This window comes from Prosopis cineraria, unplaced genomic scaffold, assembly GCF_029017545.1.
Source record: "Prosopis cineraria cultivar Desert tree isolate PC_DT_omini unplaced genomic scaffold, ASM2901754v1 PC5, whole genome shotgun sequence".
In the NCBI taxonomy this organism is placed as follows: Eukaryota; Viridiplantae; Streptophyta; class Magnoliopsida; order Fabales; family Fabaceae; genus Prosopis; species Prosopis cineraria.
The window spans coordinates 35,563,031-35,582,882 of NW_026555336.1; the positions used below are offsets into that span (position 1 = coordinate 35,563,031).

The 19,852-nt window shown below is 31.3% G+C and overlaps 2 protein-coding genes across 2 annotated transcripts; both read right to left on the minus strand.

Moving 5' to 3' along the window:
• Window positions 1–266: 266 nt before the first annotated feature.
• On the minus strand, window positions 267–11,375 carry LOC129311898 (carbonic anhydrase 2-like). Its single transcript, XM_054954383.1, has 10 exons — window positions 11,228–11,375; window positions 9,960–10,061; window positions 6,875–6,936; window positions 6,457–6,597; window positions 5,842–5,890; window positions 5,178–5,294; window positions 2,983–3,036; window positions 1,379–1,464; window positions 983–1,088; window positions 267–680 (listed from the first exon to the last, which is right to left on the minus strand). The coding sequence occupies exons 2-10, from the start codon at window positions 10,014–10,016 to the stop codon at window positions 519–521; spliced, it is 834 nt and encodes a 277-aa protein (XP_054810358.1). The 5' UTR covers window positions 10,017–10,061; window positions 11,228–11,375; the 3' UTR covers window positions 267–518.
• A 2,306-nt stretch (window positions 11,376–13,681) lies between these two features.
• LOC129312035 (uncharacterized) lies at window positions 13,682–14,841 on the minus strand. The gene has a single exon (XM_054954587.1). It carries the CDS (start codon window positions 14,730–14,732, stop codon window positions 13,890–13,892), a length of 843 nt encoding a protein of 280 aa, XP_054810562.1. The 5' UTR covers window positions 14,733–14,841; the 3' UTR covers window positions 13,682–13,889.
• Window positions 14,842–19,852: the final 5,011 nt, after the last annotated feature.

The following is a 19,852-nucleotide window of genomic DNA, read 5'->3' on the forward strand; positions in this document are numbered from 1 at the left end:
TTCTATATAAAGTTTGAGGATCATAAATATACATTTACCGTTTTGTTTTCTCTATGCCAAAAGGTGGGAGATAAAACACCTCCTTACAAGCAAATATCTATAGATACTTTGGCAAATAGCACTATCAATGAGTCACAAGATCGATGTAGCACTTATTAATTCTTTTTTAAAAAATATCGATGTAGCTAATTTCTCATCATAGTGGTTTTGTTTGAAAAGGATGTCAGACATTCAGGTCAATCAATCAATCAATCAAATTGCTCAGATTTATGGCAGAAGAAGCAACAATAATATATAACAAGAAATCAGAATGGTTCTTGTGGATACAAGGACACAAAAAAAAAACTTGCGGAATCTTGTGGCTTTACAGTTCACAAGCTCCTAGATAATTATTATTTTTCAACTCACATGGGATCTTCGGGAGCCATGCAAGCAATTCGTGAAATAGCTTTGAAATTAGAAAGAGTACTATATAATATACATCAGTAATAATTAACTGGGTTTGAAAACTACAAAGTCTAAAGAGAAAGAGGTGAAATATTGAGGTCGAGATCCCAGAGCTCAAAGTTGCCATTAACAAAATCGTAATGAGCACCTTTTAGTGAAAGTGTTTTCTTCACGACCCCATCTCTCACAAACGGATAACTCAGCAGATTTCCAAGCGACACATTCACTGCTTCCTGCATTCATATACGAGTAATTGAGGGATTATTAGTGCCAACGATCAGTTATCTTAATAATAACATCATCTCCCTCCTTTAAAAGAAGTCCTGAATTTGAACCTAATATTGATACACTTGTATGCATGTGTGGGTGCGTGTGTTTCCCTTTCATGTGACAAAAGTTAGGTTAAGAATAAAATTTTGAAAAAAAAAAATTTTGAGGGATTATTAGAAATTCATACCTTTACAGATTAATCTAATTACTAATTATAATTACTAATCGAGTTACGGTCTATAATTCAGTTAATTAATTAAATTACCTTCTCGCAGTTAGTACACTGCTCCGAGAAACTCAAGCTTTTTGTGTCTGCTTTAATCTTGGACTTTGCCGGATTGCAGATTTGAACCCAGTGCTCGATAAATTCACTGCAAAATTTTCACACAGCATGATCACCGCCACCGAATTCAAAAGAAAAAAAAGGGGGGGGGGGAGGTTCAGAGTTTGATAACTTGATATCCGCTTTATTGAGTTCTTATATCTCAAACACGTGAAGGAAAGATATATGTGCCCTGCTTAATGTTCAAGTCTCTGAAAATAAAGGAAGCAGCCATTTACTTGGAAGTGATAAAAGGCACGGTATTAATTTATAGTTTGTGATTACAAGATTCTTAAAAAGATAAGAAGAAAGAGGCCAATGATAATTGGGATCACTTACCTTGAAGTGGTCCCATCATCTGGGATCGACATTAACCCCTTTATACCTCCGCAACAGCTATGTCCAATCACCACTATATTCTCCACCTATACATTCACATTTTTCTTCTATTACAATTCAAAACACACACACACACCCACACAGCGCCAAGAACTGCAGGAAATAATACCAACAATTGAGAAAAAATAATAGCAAATTAATTTAGTTTTTTTTCCTTTTATAATTTAGGATTCATTTGAATTGTTATCTGATTCTTAACAAAATATGGTATTTTTTAATAATATAACTAAATTATTTTGGAACTAAAAAAATGTTGTAACTAGTTAGCCAACAACAAGCTCATAACCACATACTTCTTCCAGTCTTTATTGTAAGATACTTTAAACTATTTCACTCATATTAAAAAAAATTAGTTTTTATCTTGATATTATAAAAAAATGATGTGTACTCTCCTTTTTATCTTTAATTTTAAATAATGATATAATTATATTAAATATTTTTATATTAATTAAGAAAAAAAATTAAAATGAAATAGTTTAATGACTACAAAGTCTCTTATATTTTAAATAAAAAATTATTTTTTGAAGGTATACTATTTAAGGAAACAAATAATTTTTTTTAAAATTTATATATCCAAATGTGTGTGTGCCTGTGTGTGTGCGCGCTAGCACCCCACATCTTTTCACTTTTTCTTTTTTGTTGGAGATCGATTCTGAAGGGAAGGTGGAGGTGGGTGGCTTTGGTCGGTGATGAATCGTGAATTCCCTCAACCTAACTTAAAGTTCACCATATAAAAAATGTGACGTGGCTGCTTTTTTTTTTTTTTTCCAAATGATCTTATGATAAATCATTCACATGCATTTTACAAAATATATAAGGATTTATTAAAGAGAAAATATATTTACAGGTCTCTCCAATTTCACTCAATTTTAAATTAGATCTTACAATTTATTTTATTTTAATAAAACCCTCATAATTTTATCTATTATATGTATTAATCTCTGAAGGTTAAAATTAATAATAAATTATTAAATTTACAAAAAAAAATACTTTTAGAGTTTGCAGAAAACTTAATTTAATACTTTTAGCCTAAATTAAAAAAGAAAATTTGATTTAATCCACTGTTTATATTTTTATTATAATTTTTTAATGAAAATTCTAAATATATAAAAATCTTTAGAAGACAACCTTATTACATAAATTTTAAATTATAAAAATTATATAATTGATTTTAATGTCATATAATTATTTAATAAAAATATAGAAGTTCTCAATTTTTTAATGAAAAAATTTAAGAATTTTAATTTTTAATAATTAAAAAAATTAATCAATTAAATTATAAGAGTTTAATTAAAATAAAATTTATAAAAATTTAATTTAAAATTGAGTGAAATTATAAAAACTTATAAATATATATTTTTTATTAAAACATAAAGAATATTTCATGAAACGCGTGAGGACTCCAGCAAATAATAGAGGCTGCACCACAAATTGTCAATCTCACGAAACTCGTTCGTACTTTATTTGACATGACCTACCGCACCATTAAAAGAGAGAAGGAGGAGGAGAATATATCAGAATTAATAAAAACGAATAATTTTTACCTTTAAATGCAACACTGCATATTCAATGGCTGCTCCTGTTCCTGAATATTTAGTCTGCAATAATAACAAACATGAGTTTCTTAAAATGCCATAATAAAGTCCAATGGGAAGATACTCATAGAATTAGAGTAATAACAATTTGCTTGAAATTTGTTGAGTTAATTTTAAAGAAAAACTTTATTTTTATTTCAAGACCTATATAAACGTATCTTATGTATAATTTTGAGATAGTAAAACTTTTAATCCTCAAGTTTAACTCAATTATTAATTTAATATTTTAAATTTAATTTTTATTGATTTGATCCTATAAATTTTTTTAAAATTATACCTTGTCAATAAAAATTAAGCTTAACATGTTAAATAGATAACTGAAGTAAATTTATATTATGTTTAGATACATGTAAATTTAAATTTCAGCCAAATATATTGTTTGAGACTTTGGGTAGTTAAAAATGTGTACATTTAGATTTGATTCAAATCCAAATCCAAATCCTACCTCAATACTTTTATAATTTTAAATTCTTTCTAAACCTTTATTATTTCAAATTTCAATTAAAGCTTCTCTCTTCTTTTATGTTCGTTCATCAATTTCAGTATCTTCTCGACTTTGACATCGCCACCTCCTATTAACATTCATAGGCATTAGACTACCAGCGTCAATTGGGACCAGAAAACTAGTACCAACTAGGACCTAATTGCCGACGCTGACAAGGAATAAACCGCTAGCACCAATTAGGATTGCACAACTGACTTTAACTAGGATCATGCGGATGGCACAAAGTGGGATCGGACTACTGTCTTTGACCAAGATCGAACTACTGATATTAACAAGGACCTGATCATCAGCACCAACTAGGACTGAATGACCAAGACCAAAGGGTTAGAGTCGACCAGGACTAGATGGCCCAACTATGATTGACACTAGATTGACAACTATGACTAGGACCCGACAGTTGGCTGTGATAAGCATTGGACCGACAATTGTGACTGAGGCTAAATTTGCACTAATTGAGATTGGAGGGTTGGAGCCAATCAGAATCGAATTGCTAACATTGACTAAGAGTAGATCACTAGTGATGTCCAGGACTTGATGATTGATTTTGACAGGGACCAAATACTAGCTTTAGCATAGACTAAACGGATCACTAGCTGTGATTGGGATTGGATCACCGACACCAACCTAGACTAAACCATTGGTAATGATTGAGACCAAACGACCAGCTTTGACTAAAACTAAATCATCAATGATGATCGAGACTACACGGCTGGAGCCGACCAAGATGGCATAGCCAGCACCTACTGGGATAGGATCAAACCAACAACGCTAGCTAAGACCTAACCATCATCGTAGTTTGGGATCGATTTATGATCACCATCATTAACAAGAAATGATCTTTGTCATCAGTCATGTCCAATTTGTAGCCCTTGTATTATTGTAATCATCTTGTACTAATTTGTAAACATTATTTAGGATCAAGATCCTGATGTTGACTAAGTTCGAGAAACTGCTATCGATTGAGACTAGACCACTGAAGACATCTGGGTTTGGACAACCAAAGTTAATCAAGACTGGGCCGTTACTCTTGATTTGGACTGGACCACTGACTTTGGTTAGGAGTGGACCTAGATGTCTTTTAAGTTGTATTTAAATTCAAATATAAGATTTAAATTTTAAAATTGTATTTGAGATCCAAACAAAAGATTTTAATATTATAATTTAAAATTTTTTATATCATTCAAACAAATAATTTAAAATTTATGAATTTTAACTGTGAGATTTCAAGTTTAAATTTTCAACTCAAATCTATCCATTCAAACACAACCTTAAGGAATTCATTTTTCCTGAGATATCATAGGCAACCCCAATATCATAACAAATTACATGAATTTTGTTGAGTTTTAAGGGGGAAAAAACATTTTTTTTATTCCAAAATCTTTACAAACGCATCTTATATATAATTTTAAGAGAAATTTGTTCGTTTAAAGAATAGAAGAGGGATCCATGTAATTTAATTTTAAAAAATCTTTAAAATCTTAAAATAGAGTAGCTTATATCTTCTTTCTTATTATTTGTAATATTTACTCAAATATTAATTAAACACGCATAATTGCGGAGAGCTTGTGTTGTGTGTGTGCGTGTGTGTCCCTCTCTCTCTCTCACACGCATATCCAAACGTTTTAATTAGAAATCAAACCTTATCGTAAGGTGGGATCATGTTGGCGATGTTTCGCACCACAAAAGCCTCACCCGGTTGGAAATTCAGTACATGCGACGGACAAACTCTGGAATCTGAGCATGCAAATACCAAAAACTGCACCAAAATAATATTATTTTCATCAGTTCAGAGGAAGTTTTGTTAATTAGTAACTACAAATTCCAAACAGAAAAGGTTAATATTAACAATCTGGCATAATTTATGGGCCCAGATGTTGCTTTAATTCTTTATGGAGAATAACTTTGACTTGGTCAAAGTTTAGTGGACTATATAATGAGTCATGTAATATAAAATTTCAACAAGAAGAAGCAGCAACAGCAGCAATAATGCTCATCTTCTGGCCACAACAAGTCCACAACTACGTTGCTTAAACATGAAGTAAAATATTATTATTATTATTATTATTATTATTATTATTATTATTATCTGCTGCTGCTGCTGAGTGTCATAAGTCATGTACCAGTAGCATAAAAAAAATTAAAATATATGATCATCTTGAACATCTGGACAGTGATTGTCTCGATAAATTGCATATTTAAACCACAATACCAACGGATTTGAAATGCCTTTTAATTCATTTATTTGCATTAATTTTAAAAACAAATTTACTGGTGATTGACCGTAACGTCGCTGAGGCGCTAACCTTTGGGCTCTGGCCTTTGGCAAGTTCCCGAAACAAATCTGGATTCTTCCTGAGAGAAGACAAAACAAACACTGTAATGTGCAACATATATTACATGTGACGAACTTTGGAAAGTAAATCAATTCGAAAGTGAAAATACATTTCTCCATCAGTTATCCAGTTAAATTAAAAAAAAAAAACTTCAAAACGCGTGTACGGTGGATCGAAACGCAACGTGAGGTCCCTACTTTATCTAAATGATCAAAAAATCACGATCATGCCCATAAGTTCGTGGTTAAACACTCAAAATTTTTTCTCATGCTGTCGCCAATTTGGCTTTTGCTTCGATCCTCTGATTGGTGCCACTATGACGTGTCACTTTCTATCGGGTCCCACTCAGTAAATATGATAGCCATTTCGGCTGATAAATAAGCACGCAGACATATAAACATAATCCAATGATAATCCAACACCGTCAAAAATCCGAACAAGGACAGTTACGGTATTTCACACCAAAATAGCATCGCATGTTCCAGGTTCCAGCCAGGACAGGACCACAGGAAGGTTCTAGTCCGGCTTCAATATTTTACTCTACAGACAAAAATCAAATTAAACGACGCGAAACGACGTACTTACTCGAATTTCTCTTTCTTAAATTGAGTGAAGCCGGCTCGCATCCTCTCGTCCGGGTTAAACTGCTTTGAACCGGCGGCGCTCAACTCGGTTGTCAGCTGCTTGATCTTTGCGGCGGCGACGCCCCCGAGGTCAGCTTTCTCACTGCAGGAGAAAAGTTCAAGGTTCAAAAAAGCCATTACACACAACCGGAAAAACGCGTGAGGCAAGCGTCGGCCCCACCAGCACTGCAAGTTTGGGGCAACGGGGCCCACTTGCTGAACGCAAAATTAGCACCACCACGAACGCAAAATTAGCACGTTTGTTGTGGTAGTGGATGAAGGTGAAACGACCCGAAGAACAAGAGCTGATTTGTGTTGAGTTAAGACAGGTATGAGAATTGAAGAACGAAAGATGATCAAATAATTATTATATACTGTACCTGAGAAGCTTCTTCAGCTCTGCAATGGCTTCTTCGTAAGACTGTCCTGCCATGTCTTCCTTCTGTTTACTCCAAACAGAAATCAATTAATACGAGAGAAAATCTTCACGGAATCTAAACTAGATTGGTTCGCATATATCAGATAAGCCAGAGGGAGCTATGAGATTAAATCTCCACGATCGCAAATTAAAGTCAATCTCGTCTCAGACGACAACGATCATGATCTCATATAGACAATAACAGCAGAATTGAATAGCAGCGAGATTCATGAATAAGAAGAAATTGAATCATTCAGAATATTCAAAGCAAAAAGCGGAAGTGGTGGCGAATAATTGGTCTGAATGTAGAGCGGGCAAGAAGATCCTGTCCTGTTCTGTTATTCTGCAAAAAGGAGGAGGGAGGGAGGGAGGGAGAGAGGAGCGAGGGTGAATGGGAGAAACGGTGCCGTTTTAGGAGACAGCAGAAGAGGAAATAAGGTCGTCACGCAATGTGTGCCACTGAAAGCGGGTGTGCATTTATATTAGACACACAACACTGCATTAGCTTCAAACATGAGAGAATTTCTTTATTCAGACTCAAAAAATTAATATTTTTTCAATTATCTAATCTTAAAATGGATTGTTATGGAGGGTTGGTATATGGGGGAGAACACTAATAGGTGTATTGATTAATTGGTTAAATTAAATTAAAAGTGAATTAAAAAGTAGCGGAAATGAAAGGTGACAAGGATGGCGCGACTTGGCGTGCCAAGAAATGGACTGGGTCGGGTAGTGGGACTGCCTCCATTATTGAAATTACGAAAGGTAAAGCAGAGTAGAATAGGACGTTGACTTGTGGGATATAATTTTCTCTCAATTTAATTTTAATTTTATTTCTATTTGTTGTCTTCGGTCACGAATGAACAAGAGTGGAAGAAAATTTATGGAGAAAGTTGACAATTGAGATGAAAAACATGCATCCCTGTACATAAAAAGTCTTATAAAATCTTTTTTTAAAATCTCTAACTATAAGATAAAAATCTTATAAAATTATTTTTTGATCTCTAACTATAAGAGTATGTCCCTCTGCCCCTATACATAAGAAGTTTTATAAATTTTTTTTATGTCTAAATATAAAAAGTTAGCATATTTTTTAATGAATGGATCATGATATTCTTATTGAATTAAAAAAAGATAAGTGCTCTCATTAGATAAGTACTTAAAAAAAGATATTTATTTTTTATTTACAATAATTAAGGATAAAATTAAAATATTATTGTGCTTTTAATTAAATAAACAACTCTTATTAATTTGCACGATTTAATTAAAAATATCTAATACATGTAGACATATGGAGCAATTTTTTGAATGATGTCTTGTGGTAGCAAATAAGGATATTATTTGACAAATTAGCCCCTCAGCTCCTATAATACTACTACATCTATTTCAAATTATGAAATACTTTTGAACAAGATCTCACTGCTTACATATCAATAAGCTGTATTAAATATACTTAACAATTTTATTTTTTTAAATACAAATATAAACTTCTAAAAAACATCCTTCATCTCGTACATTGAAAAGAGAGAGGGACAACAATTAAACAAAAGAAAAAGAGTAGTATTAGAATTAGCATATTTAATAAAATTTAAATTTTTTTAAAGTACTTTATATTTTGAAATGTCAAATTTCTTCCAAAAGTATCTTATAATTTAGAGTGTAGAGATTATAAAAGTCCATTCTACTTGATAGTTAATTCTAATTAATTAAATCATTATAACTAAGGACCGTGGAAGTAATAAAATTATCTTCAAATTAATTAAATCATTATATATTTTTTATTCCTTTTTTATAAAAAGACACTTTTATTCATGAATAAAATATTCCTTCAAACTAAATCCCTTATCATAACAAATTTGTAAGTAGATCAGGTGTATCACATCATTTTTTATCTATCCAGTTAGAATATCTTAAATCATTAAAATAAAATATTGTGATATTATTTTAATTTACTTTTTTCTTATAACAAAATACATATTTAATTTTTTACATATTTTTATTATTATTAGTGTTAAAATTAATTTATATTTAATATAATTTGAATGTCATATTTTTATTAAGCAAATTGCAAACTACATGATGTACTTAGTCTACTTAAAAATTTCTCTTCATATTATATATTTTTATTCCCCACAAACTTTATCATTAAATGCTTTTTATATTGGAATGACATATAGTAGGAGGACATGTTTGCAATAATTCATTAAGTATTGCACGAAATAATAAAAAATGACTCATATAAGTCATGGCTTTTTTCTAGAATGCTCATAATAATAATACAATGTTCATCAAAATTTCATCACTTGGTCCAACGAGCACAAAGCCCAAGAAAACAAAAAAAACTGGCTAATTAAGTTAAAATATGGTGTTATTATTAATGAATTATTAAATCATATATGCTAACTATTTTTGTCCTATTATTTGAATAGGTCATCGAGCATTGCTGAATTCAATTGAAAATAGCTTTTTGTATTCAGAATTTAAATATGAGATTTTCTGCTTTGGTAGTTATATCTTCTTTCACTGTAATTAATACTTTTATCCCCTCTAATCCTGGTTATAAAGAACCTTTAAAAATATTTTTCTTTTATACTTAACAAAAGGCGGACTATTAGGTATTTATTATTTTTTAATATTATTTTTATTTAAATTTATTAAATATGAGAAAAAATATAATGTAAATTTAAAATTTTTTATTTAAATACGAATAAAATTAAAAATTTATTATATTTTTAGATAAAATTAATAACTTAACTATACTTTTTGATTGTTGGTAAAAAAAAATTATACATTTTTAATTTTGATAAAATAATTGAAAGTGCCTTATATGAACCGAAGGAAGTATTTGCTTTACCCGAGTTACATAACCCTTGTTAACTTCGGTGATTGAAATCCCGGTGACCTAACTTAGCTTATAAATAACCACAACAGGTAAAAAATGCAATATATTTCACACTTCCTCTATTTTTTAAATGCCTTTTTTTCAGCATGAATTGGCTCAAAACGTCAACGTTTGGATTCAAAAGGAATAAAGAAAGGGTGCGTACCGACACAGTCTTGCTGATACAGCACAGCATCATGCACTTTTTAATTGTTGCAGCCATGTCTGTCTGGCAATTAATCCCCTTGACTCCCGCTGCTAACCACGCCTAATCAATCAATTTAATTTAATATCATATGCTCACAATTATTTTAGCTAATAATTCAAATATGTCAACAAGTTTACATTATTTTGCTCTTTTTATATTGCTTTGGACTAAACCATACAGTTCATCCACAGAAAATGAATTTCGATTTAAACAACCATAAGATTGAAAGTAGCCACCAACATACACACATGCTCCCTCTATTAAAATATATTTTTTGAGAGATTAAATATTTAAAAATATAAAATATTTTTAATTTTTTAAGGTATAATTATTACTTTTTTTAAAGTACCTATATTAAATAAATCACTTTTTATTTATTTTAAGCTAAAATACTACATTAAATAGGGATAAATACAGGAAGATAGAATTAATTGAAAAACAAGTAATTATTTTATTAGATGATAAAATTTAATTAAAAATATTTTATATTTTTTAACGAAGGAGAGTATATATTATGGGTTGAATTTTGATAAGATTCCACATTTTTTTGGTGTGAAAAATTGAAAATGTAACTTTTGTTCTCTATTTTTTTTTTCAACCACCAATCAGTTGTTAAATTTTAACTCACAACAAAACATTTGTAGTTTCTTAACTTACTACAACTCAATATCTTTAATTTTTTAATTAAATAAGTGTTAAATTCAAAAACTAAACTGGTAATAGAGAGAATGTTGATAAACTAAAAGTTATCTTATCTATGTATTTTTTTAAAATATGTATTTTTCCTAAAATAAAAAGAAATACTAAACTTTAGTTTAACTGTGGGCATTGTATAAAAACTTGATGAATGAATTATACAAGTGAAAAAAAAAATCAATAATGAAATCATAGACTACTGAATAATAAGGGTTATTAAAATCAAATAATCAAGGAAGTCATGAATATACCCAAATGACTGTCATCTTTGATTGAATAAAAAAATAAAATTATTTATTACGAGTTAAAAAAACATGTCTTGTCAACTTTCAACCCTGAAATTTGAGCAACGTTTGAAATTGAATCACCCTGGTAACTGATCCCATTATAAAATGAGGGTGGGGAAAAGGTTAGGTAGATTGAACCGCACAAACTTTTAACAAAGACGCGCCCGTGAATAATCAATACAGTGACACTATTCCCTGAGAGTCTCTGGAAAAAATTAAGGAAGACGAAGAGGAAGAAAGTACCAAAAAGCAGCTTCTTTGACGACAGCCACACCCAATTGAACTTGTTTTAACCTACGGCCAAGAACTAAATGCGAGAGAGAGAAAATGAAGAGTTAGTTAGCTGGTGATAGAGGCATCTCAGCTACTTCTTCCTTATCTACATTTTGAAGCCAGTGATGATGGCAAGAGCCAAGAGGGAACATCTGGCATAATGTTATGTCCTTGAGCTCAGATAAAGACAAATTGTCTTATCCGAATGTTTTTGGTTCCTGCTCCAACATTCTGTGAATTTGGTTTTACCTTCATCTTTAATGGGCCTGTTCTGTTTACGTGGGCTGCTCTTCATCAGTTATTTCCAATGATGCGAGACATTCTTGGCCCACATCTCTGCGACATTGTTCATCATAATTTCTTAATTATCGGCCCTTTTTATTAATATCATAGCCATATATATAATAATACCTGTATATAGCTTAGGAAGTTGAGTTAAGATCCCTCAATAAGTCTATTAATTAGAAGAGGTTGTTTAATTAATTAGGAGAAGTCTCTCTTTGTTTTTGTTTTTGTTTTTTTGCTATTGGTTCTTCTTCTTTTTTACACACATTATATATTGGCATATAATAGACTCCCCTTAAACTATAATATAATACATATTTTAAAAGCTTTACTTTGTCTAAAGTATAAGGCTTTGAGTAACTTTTATAATTATTTTTCAATGAGGGTATAATTGAAAATATGCAAAAAATTTAAGAAATTAAGGGTTTAATTAATATTTTTTTAGAACCGTAATTAGTTATTAATACTCTATATTTTGGTTCGAAGGGAGTGACATGCTTCCTTGGAGTTTGGACCACAGTATATAATATTGACAACTATTTCATTGTTCTCAAAAAAATCAGGTGAAGTCTTAATTTCTTACAAAATTTTACATCTTTTCAATTATATTCTCATTAAATATATTATACAAGTGCATTAATTATGATAATTGAAATTTTAATATAATTTTTTCAAAATGAGTAATAAATAACATAAGGGTGTAATTATAAAATTAATTATAAAAATTATCTTATACTCTATATTCTAGAACAAACAAGACTTTTTGAAGATTCCTTACATAATAGTCGGAGAAAATAATTTGCAATCTAATAATGTAATTTCATATTATACAGTAGGCCGAAATAAAAACGGTCAAGTTCAAATTCCATAGCGAAAAGCCCAACCTGACCCTGCTCTGGCGAAAGCCCACAACCAAGGCCTGACTTTTAACAAGTGATGACAGGCCTTTCTCTGAACAAGGGCCCTAGCATGACCTACATATGGTTGCTTATCATTTCAGGGCCCTTGTTCTTAAAGATTACGTGTGGGATTTAAATCCACTCCCATGTAATTAAATTTAGTATCTGTTTTGCTTTTCCTAAATCTTTATCTTTAATATAACAAAAACAAGTGGTAAAAAAAATACCAAAAAAATCCTTGCTAATTGTGTGCTTGACAGGGCCCATGCACCTCTAAACATATACTAAGTAGGTTAGGCCCATATATAATTTTCACAAGTTGACTGTATTTGAAAGTGATTGCCTAATTAGCGAGGTTTTAACTTGTTGGTTTTTTTTTTTTTCTTTTCATAATGAAATTCAGAGTGTCCACCCCAAGAACTCTTTTTTTTTTTTTTTTCCAAAGTTATCTTTATTCTTAAAAATTAAATTAAATGTAAAAAATTAAACTTTTCTTCCTCTTACTATCTCTGGTATGTAGGATTTGAATTAAGTGGATGGCACAAATTCACTCTCTCAAGTAAAACATTTCATTTGACATAATAATAACTGTTTAATTTAATTAAATGATTATCAATAATTTTGTCATATGATATTAAAAAAATAAAAAATATCAAAGTTTTAGAGAAAGTTGTGTGCATGCGGAATGTTTTAATTGTGAGTGTTATTTTAAATTTTTTAAAAATTCTATCTCAATAATTTTCAAATGTTCATGAAATTCAATTATTATAATTGAAACTAATGACTACCCAAAAAATTTAGTTAGTGGAGATAACTTTTAACCAAATGTAAATATTAAAATTTTGTAAAAATATAATTATAACTATTTATTAAATGAGTATAAAAAAATAAAATTTACTATAATTAATTATTAAAGAACTAGTATAGTTTTATGATAAAAAAAAAAGGGTTGAAACATATTTTTTTTTTTTTTGGGTTGGGGCAAAATGAAAATTTTCAGGGGACAAGTAAAATTTTTATGAGGATTAAGTGAACTTTTTTTTTAGTATAAATAAAACTTATAGGTAATATTTGATTGAGACCTTTGTTAGCTGAATAGCTTTAGATCAATCATCGAAACTAAAACCATGTTTTGCACCTTGCCCCCCACCAAAATTATCCAAGATCAATCACGCAGCACAAATTGCAGAAAATATTTTTTTTTCTTCCATTGGCTTCATAATTAATTACACAACATCAATATTGTACAAAATCACTAGGGAATCAGGAACCATAGTCTCACAAAGAAGGAAAACCCCCTGAGAAATAAAAAAAGAAAGAAAGAAAGGTAGGTTGAAGACCCAGCACAAAAATGGCCTCTTCCACCGTCTAACCAGCATTTACAAGATACTCAATAAATAATAATCTTAATGACTAAAATTAGCCCTTTAATACAGGGACGAAAATACTCAGAAGGGATGAACGTTCCTGCTCAATCCATTCACATTGGCAAAGATCCCAACCAGACCTTGTCTGTATGGTAAATACGATTTCCTTTTATCGCTTTCCTTCTTCGCTCTGTTCATCACATAATGCTTCTCATGTGCCGACGACGTCGTTTTACTATTCCCTCCCTTGACTTTCTTTACCACGACGTTCCTGGCTTCGCCGGAGCTCGTCTTCATTGTCGCTTCCTTTTCGGACTGAATACCGGAGCTTCTTGGGTTAGCGGTGCTTTTATTGTCCAACGGGTTCAAAAAGACGAAAGCGTCCTTGCCGTCGCTGTTGCTCCGGAGCTTCGTTTCTCGGAACCTCCACAGCTTGGAGAAGCCCGTGGAATTGCTCTTATTGCATTTGGCACTCGAGGCCTCCACCGCCATTTTCCCAGACCACACACAATACGACCCCTCCGGCGGGCCATCAGGTTCGTCCGATTCAGACGACGACGAACACGAAACTTGACCGCGCTGTTCCACGAAGACTTTCTTCAACGGCGGCCGGGGCGTGGAGGAGCCCTCATACTCCTCGCTCAAGAGAAGACTTGTGTCAAAAATAGGATACATAGGTCGGATCTGGCCGTTTTCAAATACATCGTCTGCCGAAATCGGCGATCCATCGGGGATCATACAAGCAAAGCTGAATTCCTCCTCTTCGTCCTCTTGTTCTTGCTCTCCCTCATGGATCACATCATCAATCTTCAACTTGGACCTCATATTTTCAGCAAAATCCTCGGAAATTTCATCGTGAATCGTGGAAGAACTTGAATCCGTGAACGTGCTAGAAGAAGGTAAAACCGAAACCGATTGCATCATTCTTTTCTGTACTCAAATCTATCGAACAGTGAGAATTTGTAGAATTGATGTAGAGAGTTTGGGGTCAGAGATGGAGGGATCTATTGGAGATGATGAAGGTGGGGGATTAAGCGCGTGTGTAGGCTTTTATACGCAGTTTATGTGAATGCTGGTGTTGGTGGCGGGTGAGCCACTAGCCCAAGCCAACCGTACTCGTCCACTCGGATGGAAGTTGCAAAAATTGATTTTCTTAATTAAATTATTACTGTGGCTTTTCTTCGGATTGTTCACACGCTCCACGTGCTCTAACTTTTCACACGCACCTTTCTTCAGGCAATTGCGTGTTACCTTCTTTGGTTGATTCTAGAATGCTGAGCCTCATGGACAACTACGATTTCCCTCTTCTGGCATTCACTTACATGGATTTAGACCTCTTTAATTTTCTATGGAAATTATAATATTTTTTGAAAAAGTAAATATAATACAAAAACAAACGCTTATGCTATGTATAAATTACTATAACAAAAATGCTTCCTTATACATAATCTTCTCGGGTATGACATTTATTTCATAATGATACATCTTTTAACATACATTTTTAATTGAATTACACTCTTAATAAATTAATCAATTATCTTTAAAATTATACATTATTTTCATGTTTTTTTGTCAAAAACATTATTTTTAATTTTTTTCATTATTTAATATGGTATTTTATTAAAAAAATATTGTTAAACACACCCTTTAATTAAGATTAATTTTAAAAAATTTGTTAATTACATCTCAAAAGATGCAAAATATCTTATTCTTGTTAACATGATATTTTAAAAATACATTATAATATTAAATGGAAGGAGTATGTTTATGACTTATAATTGGCTCAACTTGTTATTGACATAATTAATACTCCCCTTATTAAAAAATATAAGGTATTTTTAACTGAATTTCACACCCTAATAAAGTAATTACTTACTTTCAAATTAACCCTATCTTTTTATATTTATCCTTATTAAATATCCTATAATAAATATAAAGTCACTATTAATAGGGGTATTTTTGAAAAAAATAATGATTACACCTTAAAAGATTAAAAATATTTTATATTTTTTAACATTTAACTTTTTAGAAAATATTTATATTTTTAAATGAAGAGAGTATTTTTTTAATAAGTATGAAATTAGTTAATTTCACTTTGTATCAAGGAAAGGAGTATTATATAATAATATATTGTAAAACTTTATCTCCAAGGAAGGGGAGAAAATCTCTGCTTGACTTTTTCTTTTAAATAAATAAATATGTCAGGGTTACGTCCAAGTTTATTTGAGTTGATTTCATGGATTAAGCCGAGTTAAAGATATAAGATGAAAATGTCAAATCCCAGGGACCAGGGGGTGAGCTAAGAGGTGACCTCATGTGAGGAGGCTGACGTCACAGACAGTCTTGGTTGTTAAGGCATTTCTGTTTTGTTTTCTTCCATGACAAGCTTTCCAACTCCTCAATTACCAGGACGTCGCTGAGATACTTCCATTCGTCTATTGAATTTGATTTTTTTTTTTTAGTTTTTAACTTTATTATCTTAAATGATGAAACTAATAAAAATATAGAGTATATACTAAACAAAATTCACAAAATTTGCGGTATTCATAATTGATGAATAATGCAGCTAATGATTATTATGACCCATCGTTTAATTAAATAATGTAATTAAATTTAAGCGTGTAAGACTTGTTTATTTAGGATTTTTTTCACTTTTGATATCAAGAAGATTCAAACACTATCTACTCATATATCTTATCTCATGTTTACCATCCCGTAGTTATTATTTATTAAAGATATTTTCTAACATTTATTATGTCCATTTAGCCAATTTTTCTATTTTAATTATATTTCAAAATAAAGCAAACATGTTATTTTTTTCGTTGATTATTATATTCAACAAATATCAAGAACCCATAATAAAAACATATAACAAGAAGCAATTAGAAATGGCTTCTATCATCTATTATTTGTAAAAAATTATAGATAAATCACATTTTTTAAAAATATTATAATATTATAATTTAGATTTATATTTTTAATATAATTCGCTTCTAGCTAATTCAATAAATACATTAGTTGAAACAATGCATTATTTAAAATTGAATCTCATTTCATTTTTATCTCTTATTGACGTTAATATTGAATGGCAAATACTTTCGTATCAATCCTATTGTTTTATGTATAGACACTACTATAGAAAGGTATATAATTGGGCCCTATAATTGACATTTATTTAAAAAAAATGACAAATAAAAAAGGCGGAGAATACTTGACGGTTTTTATGAAACAACCGTCAAATATTTAAGTAAATATTTGACGGTTATTTAAAGATAACCGTCAAGTATATATATTTGACGTTTTTTATAAATAACCGTCATATAAAGCTAAAATTTACACGTCGGTCTTCAATAAACAAATGTCAAATTAATAGTAGAAAAAAATTAAATTTTTTCACATACTTGACGCTTGTTTTGAAATAACCGTCAAGTTTGCCTGCCATATACTTGACGGTTGTTTTAAAACAAGCGTCATATATGTAATACTTGATGGTTATTATGAAATAACTATCAAGTATTGTCATTTAAATTTCCTTCAGATTTCTTTTTCGCTCTCCATTTCTGCAAATCTTTCATCTTCAGAAACAAACCCAGAGCCACCGAAACCCATTTTTCATCACTCTAACTGCCAAAAAATACATTTTCGATCTCAATTCTTGAGGGGTTTTTGATTTTCGGCCTCCATAAGTCTCGTGGGCACTCATTCGTTTGGATTCTCGGTCTCTATCATTCTGCAACAGACTCTCATCTCTGTTTTTCTGCATAGTCGGTGTTCTCTCTTCTTGTTGAGGTAGGTTCTTGCTTTTCCAATCATTAATCTTCATTTTGAATGTATGGGTTGTTGATTTTGATTTTCATACGTAATAAATAATTTTTGTGTTATTTATTTTGATCTGCATTGTTGTTCTTCCCAGTGAGTGTTTGAAGTTTTGAGTTTTTGGGTACTTAATTATTGAATTAAGGAATCATCCAATTATTTTGTTGATATGAGGAGATTCATTAAGGATATGAAAATAGTATACCATCTAATTACCTTGTTTTTAATATTTTTGATATTTTAAATTGATATTTATATAGTGTTTGATGTGATTTAATATGATTTTAATTAAAATTGAGTTTCTTATTAATGTTGTTGGATTATATATAGTCTCATTATGGATAACTTGATTTTTTTAAAGGCATAAAGATCTGGTAATACTCATTTTAAGCTGTTATATATACTATTAATTTTTTTTAAATTATTCTTGAATATAACTTTATGTGTTTGTTGTTGTGGATACTGTTGTTGTTGTCATTTAGATTAATAGGAAGAGGGGATAAGGCTTGAGAAACTCTCTTTTTTAAGTTGTTATGCTGCCGAAATTATTTCAATGGCTAGCATTAAAATATAATTATTAGTTTTAAACAAGATTAAAGAGGGAATGTGCAAACATGTGGTTAGTGACTTATTGATTAATTGATCTTTGTATTTAATTCTCCCACTATTTAGGAGTAGTCAAAGTCACTAATCATATTTTCCTCTTAATCTTTCTAGGAATTATGGATAAGGAATGGATGTTTGTCAATCGTCTATCCAAAGAATATTGGGATGGGGTGGCAAATTTTGTTAAGCTTGCAATTAAGCATGCGGAGGATCCTACTAGGATTGTTTGCCCATATTTAAAGTGTGGTCTTGTGAAGCGGGTTAGTCCAGATACTTGTGAAGAACACCTAGTGATTAATGGGATGGATCAAAGTTACAAGTGTTGGACAATGCATGGAGAGACAAGAGATGATATTGGTTGCAGCCAGAAGCATAGTGAAAGATGTGCATCATCTCCTGATGATTTTGACACATGCACACTTGAGGAAGATTGTCTTGAACAGATGGCCAAAGCAGTTGAAGAAGACCTCGAGGATTATCCAGAAATGTTTGAGAAGTTGAAAAGTGATGCAGAGACACCGTTGTATGCTGGTTGTAGTGCATCAAAGTTGTCAGCAGTGTTAAAATTGTACAACATAAAGGCAAAACATGGATGGAGTGATGCAAGCTTTACTGAGTTGCTTGAGTATTTGAAAGTAGAATTACTTCCTAAGGAAAATGAGCTTTCTTGTGGAACATATGACACAAAACAAGTATTGCGATCAATTGGCATGAGTTATGAAAAGATACACTCGTGCCATAATGATTGCCTTTTATTTCAGAATGAATATGCATTGTTAACCGAGTGTCTGAAGTGTAATGCCTCACGTTACAAGCAGAACAGATCAAGTCTCGTGAAGGCACTATGGTATTTTCCAATCGTGCCTAAATTTAGACGCATGTATAGTAGTACAGAAATTGCGAAAAACTTAATATGGCATGCGGATGAAAGGATAAAAGATGGCATGCTTCGTCATCCTCCTGATTCTCCACAATGGAGAAAGATTGATTATGAGTATCTTGAATTTGGGGAAGAGAGTAGGAATCTATGCCTTGCATTATCTACCGACAAGATGAATCCTCATGGGATTCAAAGTAGTAGCCACAGTACTTGGCCAGTCATTTTGGTGATTTATAACCTTCCTCCATGGCTTTGCATGAAGCGCAAGTATATGATGTTGTCCATGCTAATTGCGGGACCCTAGCAACCTGGGAATGACATAGACATATATTTGGCTCCTCTAATTGATGACTTGAAGATTATGTGGGAGTCAAGTATAGAGGTATATAATAGGTATAAAGAAGAAAGATTTAATTTAAAAGCTATGCTCTTCGGTACAATCAATGACTTTCCTGCTTATGGCAATCTGTTAGGGTATAGCATTAAAGGCCAACTTGGATGCCTTATTTGTGAAGAGGGAACACATTCTATGAGGCTTTAGCATGGGATGAAGAATGTTTACCTGGGCCACTGCAGGTTTTTACACCAAGAACATCATTATCGACGGTTGAGAAAAGCGTTCAATGGAAATCTAAAAGAAGGTAAGACACCTTTGCCATTAACTGGTGATGAGTTGTTCGAGAAGATTAAGAATTTGGATATTAAATTTGGCAAACCATTTACAAGGCACCTTGGGACAACC

Bases quoted from the DNA above. Each gene is read 5' to 3' on its own strand.
- LOC129311898 (XM_054954383.1), bottom strand. From the start codon at position 10,016: ATGGCTGCAACAATTAAAAAGTGCATGATGCTGTGCTGTATCAGCAAG. The intron at 6,598-6,874 runs GTACAGTATATA...TTTCTCCTGCAG, and splicing joins GAGCTGAAGAAGCTTCTCAG to TGAGAAAGCTGACCTCGGGG. The intron at 1,089-1,378 runs GTAAGTGATCCC...AAAATTTTGCAG, and splicing joins GATGATGGGACCACTTCAAG to TGAATTTATCGAGCACTGGG.
- LOC129312035 (XM_054954587.1), bottom strand. From the start codon at position 14,732: ATGATGCAATCGGTTTCGGTTTTACCTTCTTCTAGCACGTTCACGGAT.